Below are 10,915 nucleotides of genomic sequence, written 5' to 3'. Positions count from 1 at the left end.
TGCCGTGTAGCAGGGGACTAGAAAGAGCTAAACTAGTAAGCGGGGCATAGCCAATACACTATACTTCCATCATTGAGTATATTACCAACCAGAAGGAAAATTTCCTTGTGTTTGGAATCTACCAAGACGAAAGTTGTACAATCCAGCGAAATTCCGAAGATATATAATAACTCTTATAATAACTGATGTGACAAAGTGAACATGTCTTGCCCCTATTTTGAAGATCTATATTCTATACCTCTATTAGAATTCAATATTCTTAAGTTTAACAATTTTAGGTTAAATTTGTCAAAGTCACTAAAAATGTGACAAAATTAACTTTCCCTGCCCCAACAATATCAAGATAGTGTATTAAAATTGGCATAGGATCCTTTATTGCCAATATAAATCAATCCAATCTACAAAATATATGTTAATGTGATGACGATTACCTAACTCTTATAATAACTGATGTGATAAAGTAAACATGTCTTGCCCCTATTTTGAAGATCTATAACTCTATTAGAATTCAACATTCTTTCAGAAACGATTGGAAGAATATTGTCCAGAACATCAGAGCTCAATTTTAACAATTTTAGATTAATTTGTCAATGACACTGAAAATGTGACAAAATTAACTTTCCCTGCCCCAACAATATCAAGATAATGCACGTTAAAATTGGCATAGGATGCTTTATTACAGGTATATTAATCGATCCAAACTACGAAAAATATCTTTTAATCTGATGACGATTACCTAACTCTTATAATAACTGTCACTGATGTGACAAAGTAAACATGTCTTGCCCCTATTTTGAAGAACTATACCTCTATTAGAATACTAATGGTAATCATCAAAACATTTTCGATAAACTAGTTATTTTGCCAGCAAGGAGCTAACAGAGTTATAATAATTTTTTGTGTGACGAAATTACCCTATTTTTGACCATGTTGTGGTAGTTTAATTGTGACATTGTTAACATATTACCACCTGATAATGACTCATGTGACTGGTACATGGTACTAGCAGTTTTGTTTGATCCATAGTACGTAATATAAGAGTATATGGGGTTTAAGCTGGAATATCATTATTTGTTCAATTTCACACATGTTCAGATATCATCAAGATTATGTGACAAAGTAAACTTGGTTGTGCCTTCTGTGTTTTAATTCCTTACGACTATAAGATATAATAACAATTCCCAGCACTTTCAGGCCATCAAATAAACCTACACTACTCAGCATTGCTTATCAGGGTGCCCTAAACATTCATCACATATTTTCTTTAATGTGTGACAGAGTAAACCTGAGTGCACCATCCAACGAAAAAAGTCGTCAAATATGTAGGTAATGGTCATATGTACCCATCCAATCAACTGGACACTCAAAAATTTGGTCAAAAACGGCAGCAAGGGGTCCATATTTACTCCGTCACATGTTTATAGGGTGACAATGTAACCATTTCCGTGCCGGCCGTATTTAAGCGATATCTTATCACCTCATTAAGATATCGTTATGTGACAAAGGTAGCCTAGAGGATGAGACGATTATCCTAACCATCAAGGGTTTATGTAATTTCAAAGTGTGACAAAGTCAAGTACACTGTGCCTTTTAATAGGGTCACTTATATTTACCAATATCCTCAAACTCAAATGAACGTGTCCATATATACATGATACAATTACCAAATTATTGTCACACATTCACACTTAAATTAAATAAATACTCCTTGTTGCGAATTTTTAGTGCAAGTACCAACATACATAGCTAGCAGTACACAAATATTTTACTGTATGCTTGAAGACCAGTACAGGTTCCTAACCTTAAAAGGAACTTTACAATTTGTTCTTTTGTTGAATATTGTCTGTGCAAATAACCCATATATGCTCATATCAATATGACAAAACGAGTTCCACGTCAGCCAGTTTGCAGTTATTACTGTTAGGGTTATTGGCATCAATCTAAAAAATCAAAATTCAGCCAAGACTGTAAAATTTCGGTCAATGACAAATGAAACAGCAGAAATGAAAAAGGTTTCTTTTCAGACTCTTCAAAAATGTCTCCTTCTATTCTGATGATTTTCCGTTCATCAAAGCTTTCTTTGGCAATCTAACTTTCAGTATGTCAATTGTGTCTTCTGTCATCCACTGTAAAATGGTCATTTAAGAGCAAATTCAGTCTAAACAGTGAAATTTGGGTCACAGAGATAAGAGCTTAAATTCGAATATGTCCTACCGGTAGGACATATTCAAAATTTTCATTGCCTCACAGTTTTCTCCGGATATACCAGTTCGAAATTTCGGTCAAGGGGACAGCAGAAAAGCACCTCTTCAAAAATCTTCCAAAATCTCTTTGAAGTTTCCTTTGAGAATAGAACTTTTAGTACCTCAATCGTGTCTTGTGCCATCCTCAGTGACCTTGTAAGATGGTCATTAGAGAAAAATTCAGTAAAAAAAGTGAAATTTGGGTCACGGAAAGTTGAAATTTGAATATGTCCTACCAGTAGGACATATTCAAAATTTTGCATCAAAGTTTTCTCCGGATATACTGGTTCAATTGCTCGATGGCTTGTGTCACTCTCACCAACCCCACTGATTGGTCACTGGTAAAAATTTCAAAACCGCAAAATTTCGGTCAAGGGGACGGCAGAAAAGCTCTCTCCAAAAATCTTCCAAAATCTCTTTTTATATTCAGATGATGATTTTCTGTTTACCAAAGCTTCTTTTAGGAATAGAACTTTGAGTGCCTCAATCGTGTCTTGTGCCATCCTCAGTGACCTTGTAAGATGGTCATTAAACAAAAATTCAGTCAAAACAGTGAAATTTGGATATGGGCATTGGACACATTCAAACGTCATATTATTAATTATATTAGGAACCGACCGGAATGGGCTTTTGGCTGCCGGACCGGATTTTGCCGTATATCAATCTATTATCCGGTTAGCCGGATTTTGCCGGACCGGCAGGATATTAATCCTACTAAGCCATAGTTTGTAATTACACGATAAGTTCTGCATTCCTAAGGGCAAATTAATACAACCACACCAATGATGTTTCCTGTTTAGGCCTAGCAGTAGACATTCACATAGGTCAAATATCAAATCAACAAGCAGTACGTTGTAACCAGAGTAAACAAGAAGTAACAAGATCAGAGTAAACAAGTTATTATCAGAAATGATATGCAACTGGCATATCCTACCTCTTGAGCGAAATTGGGCTGCACGACTTAGGGGACCCCCAATTATTAGGGGTCCCTCGGTGATCAGATCATGTCACCAATTAGTGACATATTTTTTTATCTAGACACTTATTTTACTTCGGAGTATTCCAACAGCCATATTGTTACACAAGTGCAACCAGCCAATTACAGGAAGCCGAAGGATTTGTTTTTAGCCAGTGACGGTTAAGGTAGTGTGTACCATACTTTCTTCGCCCAAGACTTTGCTGCAATGTGCAGCTCCTCATTTAACCCTCACACCCGATTTCTCGAGTATTCGGCTGAGTAGACCGGGGGGCTGCATAGACCACTCACGATCCTTAGCTGAATGTCAACGACACTCACCCCACGACCAGGCAGGCAGTGGGATTTGAACCCGCAACCTCACGATTGCAAAGCTGGCTAACCAACTGCGCTACCTGGCCGTTAGTTATGTGATCCATCAGTAGAATTTAATTGTAAATTTCCCACACACACACACACACAGATTTATTGAGATTATTGCTTAAGATATTTATAAGTATAATCACTGTTATTGTTAATTACCGGACTAACATCGCTCGCTCGCTTTTCTCATTCATTCACGGCCTGCAAATAATTAATTATTGGCGAATGAATTTCCTAAGGGTTTAAGATCTTAAAGAGTTAAGAACAGCTGCCCACGCACCACAGCTTGAGTTAAGCACTAGGCAGTGATTACAGTGATAACTGTTGATGGACCCTTCAGATCGTAGAGGTCTGCAACACATGCTCGCTTTGCACATGCATTGTTTTTATCTCTCTATGACTATAATAATAAAGTAATAAGAAATTTAAAGTCATGTCCGTAGCCCACTCGTCGCACGTGCATTAATTATGAGTAATTAAACTTGCATGTTGTACTGATGTAGCTTATTATTATATATTTTACCAAAACCCATTATAATTGGGTTGAGTGGACCGTTGCCAGTGTCTCCTTTTCACAAACAAAAGGAAATGATATCAGTTGGAATAACGGTTCTCAAATGCAAAATGATACCGAGAATGAAATCGTTCGCTACAGCAGAGAGAATTGAGAGAATTGTCTGAGAGGGAGAGATAGCCCAGACAGGAATACTTCATAGAAAGTTTGTGCTTGCAGCACCGCCAGGCATCTGTGAGGGCTGAATCCTTGTCCTTCTTCCGAAAGTAGATGTATCCATCAGAGTCAAGTAGCTGTTGAGATCCTGTCCGATTATAATAATTATACTACACCAATTGTCACTAATTGGTGACATGATCTGACCCTGATAATCGGGGGTCCCCTTAGTCGGCCTCCCCGCGATTGCACGTGTGAGACACAGTTGTTCTCTTTTTGTCATGCGTGTCTGAATATCAAAGCACAATAGTTCCCGATTCAGGGCACAATTGTACCTTTTTAGCATGCAGGCATATTTTATCACTGGATCATTTTTACTAGACAGCAGTCTGCTGTCTGCACAATATTTGACTCGGAGCCAAAACTGGATCACAATAATAAAATGTGATAAAGAGTATTACTAGAGCTACTGTTCGTAATAAGGTTCGGTTCTCCTCCTTTTTGAATTCCGCACCTAGTCAAAACATTTGATTTTTTAAAGATTCGAGTTAAAATGTGACGAAAAATATGCATTTCAAGATTTTAGAAATACATTTTTAAAAAGAAATATCCGGCAAAAATCCGGCAAAAAAAAAAAACCGAACCGGAGCCGGAACCGGATATTGAAGCCGGATATCCGGCCGGAACCGGATTCAGCCGGATATCCGGTCGGTTCCTAAATTATATCATTATATATCAATTATATCGAATTATATTAAGTTATATATATATTAAATTATATTGAATTATTTCCACTTATCTTATAGTGATGGCTACGGGAGAGATGTTACCTAAGATCTCCGAGGAGGGGGGCATGACAACACTCAAGATATTGTCACCTCGGGGTAAGCTCATGGAACCTTCCCCCTCCCAAAGAATGGTCATTGAGGTAGATAGCATTTTAATTAGGGAGGTTGATAATACAAAATATTGTCAAATTATTGTTATCTCTGGCTTATCTGATAATGTTATTCTACTTGATTGTTTCAGCTGTAAAACATATTTAAATGAGACACATATTTGTATTTACTTGAACCCAGCCCAATTGTCATTTTTGTGCTGGCTAAACCTGTAAACATTTCTGTTAAACAATGCATCCCGAAGACAAATAGTTGTTAGCATCGGATTGTTTTTCACAGTCATTTTTCATCGAATAAACATGTCGACTATTTTCAGTTAACAGAGCAACTGAAAACCCTTAAAAGCGAACTGGACAGTAGAGACAACAATATTGCTCATTTAAGGTTTGAAATAAAATTGTTTGTTATAGTTTGTACGGGGAGTATATTTGTATTCCAACATTTGGTGATTATAATTAATTAAACTGCTTTCTATAATCTTTGAGACAAAATTCGATCATAAATTAGACATGCTTATTACTAATTTATTAGTAGATTCTTAAATAAAACGATGCACATGTCACTGTCATGTGAACAGACGTTTATTGCTCACTAAAAATTAAATTTTATATCCTGAAAATCTATACGTATATTTGCTGCAGTGTTCCTCTGCCTTAATATAAAGCTTCTTCATGAGAAAATGTATTTAAAATTCAATGTGTAAATTTGCATGCATTTGATCGATTTGAATAAATATGTATTCATAACCATTTAAATCTTTGTCGCCACTTTAGCCACGAATCGCTGTGAAAGACATGATAATTGCAGTTATTTCGATCGTTTTTCGCACTTTTAAAATCATCATTGACCACTTTTAAGCTCGCTTAAGTCACACAAAATTGCACGCGTTAACAATAGAAAAACCACGGTTTCTATAAAATAAAACAGAGGTATTTTCGATGTAACAGCAAAGTTAACACTCTGTTATAACGTTAATATTATAATTAATAAATATCATAATTAACTATTATGATTAATTAATTATGTATAACGTAAATCCTTTTCCCAGGTCCGCTAATATCTCCCTGGAAACGGAAGTGAACTCAGTTCGGATTCAAATGTCTGGTCACACGCTGGTAAGTGACCTAAAGTTCTTATTTCTTGGCCAATTTTGTATTTCTTCATACTGATCAAAAGGCAATAAAATCATTTGACCCAACCAAAAAGGTTTTGATGGTATATCTCTCACGGTTTTCGTGAAAAGTTGTGTTAAAGTTGATGTCGAGGTGTCAGTAAAAGGGTAACAGATATACGTAAAAGATATATGGTAACAGATATATCGTCTCACTTTATATATTATACTATATAGATTATAGTAAGATTGTGACACAGCAATAATAGTTACACGTATAATTTGGCATGATCTTAAGCTCACAAAAGAGGATTTCAATGTTGATTAGGCGCAAATGTCGTATCTTATCAAGCAGTTTTTTAATTGGTTTTGATTCGTCATCTTCCCATGGTAGCTAGATCTAGATAGTGCGCAACTGTCCGGCAGCCTTTTAATTAGCGTCGACCAATCAAGGCACAAAATGAGTGTCACGTGTCGAAACATAAATCTATGGTTCACCTCCTCTTCATTATCTGTCGCTCGTTCTATACACAAATATCTATTTATTCTTAAAATTAACGTTTTGTACCTTTTTAATTGGAGACGACTAATGGGGGCCCACTTTACACATGCACCCTCAGTGAACCATCCGTCTACTTAAATTATTGTTAAATACAATATACATAGTAATGTTGAAAGTATTAAAACTAATGTGATGTTATAACCACAATAAACGTATAATGGTTAATTTAGCTTATTAAGCCACCTCATTTACATATCATTGTTATTGAGTGCTCCTCATTTCTAGCTGTCGTCCATTAAAATATTCTCTTTATCAAAATTTCCCCTTTTACAATCATAATAATAATAATAATATTATTGTTATTTACTGGACTAAGGGGTATACATGTGTTGGAGTTTTTCTCTTATTTTTCTTCTCTTGCTCTGCATGCCCTGATTCTTGTATAAACATGATGTTTGTTTAAATATTGTATATTCTTGTATTGATTGTGGTATTTTGTGGGTCAGATTCAGCAATACCCAATGGGTACTTGCTGAATCACTGTTTTATACACTCTGTAGCCAGTCCCTGTGTTCCGTCCCTTGCCCTGCAAGCCCTGTTTCTTGAATATACAGCATTTATTTATCGTGTATTACATTGTAGTATGTAATAAACATTTGTAGTAGTGTAGGATTGTTTGAATTTCTTTTTGCTAGGTTTTATAATATTTATTTGTATAATTTGTGATTGTTTCTCCCGGTTTTCTTCCCTTGCGTAGCAAGCCCTGTCTCTTGTAAAAACAACCTCGAAAGATTTGTAAATACACATAGTCTCTACACCTTTACCCTCTGGTCCCTAGGGTCAGCTGATCCCGGGCCAGAGGAAAACTACCGACTGCCAAGGTTTGACGCCTAGGCAGTCGAGACCTCTTATTGAGACCCTTTATAATAATAATAAAATTTGGTAGCTTAAACACAAACTCTAAGCCCAGTGGATAAACCACAAAACTTATGCTCTATTGTGTGAAACAAAGATACTAGATCAAGATAACTATCAAGGAGTGTATGCATAGGACATAAAAAGTTTTGGAACGAAGATGATAATCGAAAAATCATCTCAGTTTCTTCTAAAGCCTTTTTCTTTCAAGCCTTGTTATTTTCGATTATACAGAGACTGTACAGTGTACACACTGAATTCTAATCGTCTGCTATTCAACAATTCACACACAATTTATTTTAAATCCATTAAATAAAGACACGCCTATTATTCTCCTGCTCCGTGGTTGTTAACAAAAGCAATATGTTAACCCCTGGCCAATCAAACTGCTCGCTCCCGCTAATCTAACCAATCATCTCACTCTATCAACATCACGTGACCCTCAAAACATGCACCTAGACACACTCCAGATCACATAATATGTGCATATTGTGCGCTCAATGCACACAGTTTTAATGCACACAGTTTTAATGCACACAGTTTTGTTACCCATCCCTGTGTCATCACGTCAAATATCGCTCCCTGGGGGCTCTGTTACACTGCCACCTTGTCCCACTGTTACACTGCCACCTTGTCCCACTGTGACATAACTCTTAAACTGTGGCTTCACATTTAAAAATTTCCGCACGATTTCGTGACATTACAATATCTAGTGATTGTAATGCTGCTGCCCCCTTGTTTTAATGATAAATACAATAAAAGATTTGCACAGTAAAATTGCAACTTCAGCAGCTTAACATTAATAATACTGATCACGTGACCCACCTCAATGTTTATAGACCGTCTTTACAACTCGACAAATTGCGGCTCTGCTTGTGACCTCCCAACTTTTTTAGATCTGTGCTTGTTTGTCCAGGATTGCAAGAATTGCATAACACGGCTGCTCTCTCTCTCTATCTCTCTCTTGCACAGGATCATTACCATTCGCTAGTCTAATATACATTCTTGTCATGGCTTGTGAAAGTGAGTGTCACGTCACGTCACGTGATCACTATCAGAACTACAATGTTGTGTCACGTGACTGCTATCAGAACTACAATGTTGTGTCACGTGACTGCTATCAGAACTACAATGTTGTGTCACGTGATCACTATCAGAACTACAATGTTGTGTCACGTGATCACTATCAGAACTACAATGCTGATTGTAACTTGTTCCACCCTCGTGTTCCGTTATTATCTTCCACGCGTCATCACACCACAGTACACAATCCTGCAGCTGCTAAAAGTGCGTGTTTTAACAAAACGTGCGGCAGAGTTTAGTGTGCTTTAAAACGGAGGTAAATTCTAGAACATGATAAGATTAGCCACACAGACCATTTACGTTACTTACAAATATTCACTTTAAGTAGGGGGCAGGATTATTGTTATTTACATATCATAATCTCGGGTATTGTAAGTTAGAGAGTGCTTCTACATTCGTTTGTTGTCCGAGCAACAAAATGTTGCCATGGCAACGATTTCTGATTAAGTTTGTGCTGATACATGATATGGGTAGTATTGGGGCGGCTGGGGTCGGTGCGTTTTACAAGGGGTCTGTGAGAATTAATTAATGTCTTGATTATACACTCCAAGATATGATGTAATTTTAATAGGTTAAGCTAGGTAGTTACATACATGTTACATTAATACGTGCATCCTTTGTTGAGTGAAATAGTATTGAATCGTGAATATTTATGTGCATATCGGACATAAAAGGCCCTGGTAAAATGTTAAATGAGTAATTGCAAGGAAACAAATTGTTTCTTAATTTTGATCTTAAATCTGGGTTTTAACTTTTCGAATAGAATGTCATTAACAAGTGAAATTTCATAATCACAAAGAAATAATTTCAGAAATTGGATTCATTCTGCAAGGACTTATGTGATAGATTGGAACTAACGGCTGTAGAAGGAGATCTGAGGGAATTAGTCAGGGAGCGTGTGTCTAGGTTAAAATCTGATAAAGAGAGACTTTCTGCACAGGTATCCATCACTTTTATACACCACAATTATTTAAATATGTCGAGAATTAGCTATTCAAAATATTCATAATATTACAATAATTTAGTCGAGCATTTTTTCATTGTTCACACATCACTGCGTGCAAGCAAAGTCTTGTTGTGACGGACCAATGGTGCATAAGAATTCGAATGTATTGTTTAGCAGTCGTAATCTTGTCAATCGACCATGCATGTTATTTCTGTACTGTTACGCTATCTTCACTTATACAGCATTGCGTCACATTAATCCACCATTGTGTACAGATTGCCGCTCAGCGAAAGGAACATGAGAATCGGTCTAGTGATCTGGCGGCTGAACAAGTCAAAGTTAGTCGGCTCAATGATGAGGTAAAGAAATACTTGATACGGATCTTTAAAGTTTTGTGAGTTAAAAGGTCCATTAAAAGTTATGGAATGGTTTAATTTTAAACGCTTTCTATCAAAGAAATGCATGCGATGAGTTGGTTCACAGCGTGCGCTGAGAAGCGCGGTCGCCGAATGGAATTATTGTATACAAAAAGGCTCAAAATAGTTGTGCGCAATCAGTGTACTAATGCGCGCGCCATGTTAACCATGTGCTAGCCAGGTTGGATCTGTTCGAGAAATTTCATGATTTCACACGAATGCTATATTGTTTCAGGTATGTGAATCAAAGATAGTAGCAGCGACCAAGGATGAAGGTATAAACGATCTGAAGAAAAAGATCAGCAAACACATTGAACAAGAAGCAAGACTTGGAGCCCAGATTACAACGTTACGAGAACGTGTTCTTGAACTGGTTAGAACGATTGTTGAATTTCTTGGACTCACCGGCCACCGCACCAGAAACCTCACCCAATATGGATATGATTCTGAACCACCCTGTAGATATCCATAAAGATATACACATAATTATATATGCACATATAGACACGTTTAGACATAAGATATAATTTATAAACGTTCCCCTATCTTGAGTCACTATTTTTTAATTATTTTTAGGAAGCTCTCTCAAGGGAGACAGAAGAAATGCAGATAAGATATGAGATATCTCTTGCCAACGCTAAGAAAGATGTCGTTAACAAGGTGAATATTGTTTTTAAACAATATTATGTTTAAAAACATTTAGATTAGAATATTGTACTATTTTCGGTCAGATATCGGAATTTTAATTTGTTGAACGATTATTTGTATAAAAACTAGATAATTTTTCATTG

General features: G+C 36.4%; 1 protein-coding gene across 1 annotated transcript in view; it reads left to right on the top strand.

The window, feature by feature from the left end:
- The first annotated feature begins 5,062 nt into the window (after positions 1-5,062).
- The window catches only part of LOC134823811 (coiled-coil domain-containing protein 170-like), a 42,771-nt gene continuing 36,918 nt past the window's right edge, over positions 5,063-10,915 (top strand). Inside the window, exons 1-7 of the mRNA XM_063835387.1 lie at positions 5,063-5,180; positions 5,468-5,535; positions 6,200-6,266; positions 9,574-9,702; positions 9,984-10,067; positions 10,360-10,497; positions 10,701-10,784. Coding sequence (XP_063691457.1) covers positions 5,076-5,180; positions 5,468-5,535; positions 6,200-6,266; positions 9,574-9,702; positions 9,984-10,067; positions 10,360-10,497; positions 10,701-10,784 — 675 coding nt within the window. The 5' untranslated portion in view covers positions 5,063-5,075. The remainder of the gene's footprint in view (positions 5,181-5,467; positions 5,536-6,199; positions 6,267-9,573; positions 9,703-9,983; positions 10,068-10,359; positions 10,498-10,700; positions 10,785-10,915) is intronic.

Source organism: Bolinopsis microptera, chromosome 12 (assembly GCF_026151205.1).
Source record: "Bolinopsis microptera isolate Bmic1 chromosome 12, MBARI_Bmic_1.0, whole genome shotgun sequence".
NCBI lineage: Eukaryota > Metazoa > Ctenophora > Tentaculata > Lobata > Bolinopsidae > Bolinopsis > Bolinopsis microptera.
Note: the sequence above shows the minus strand (reverse complement) of the source record. Positions and strands in the feature narration are given on the sequence as shown.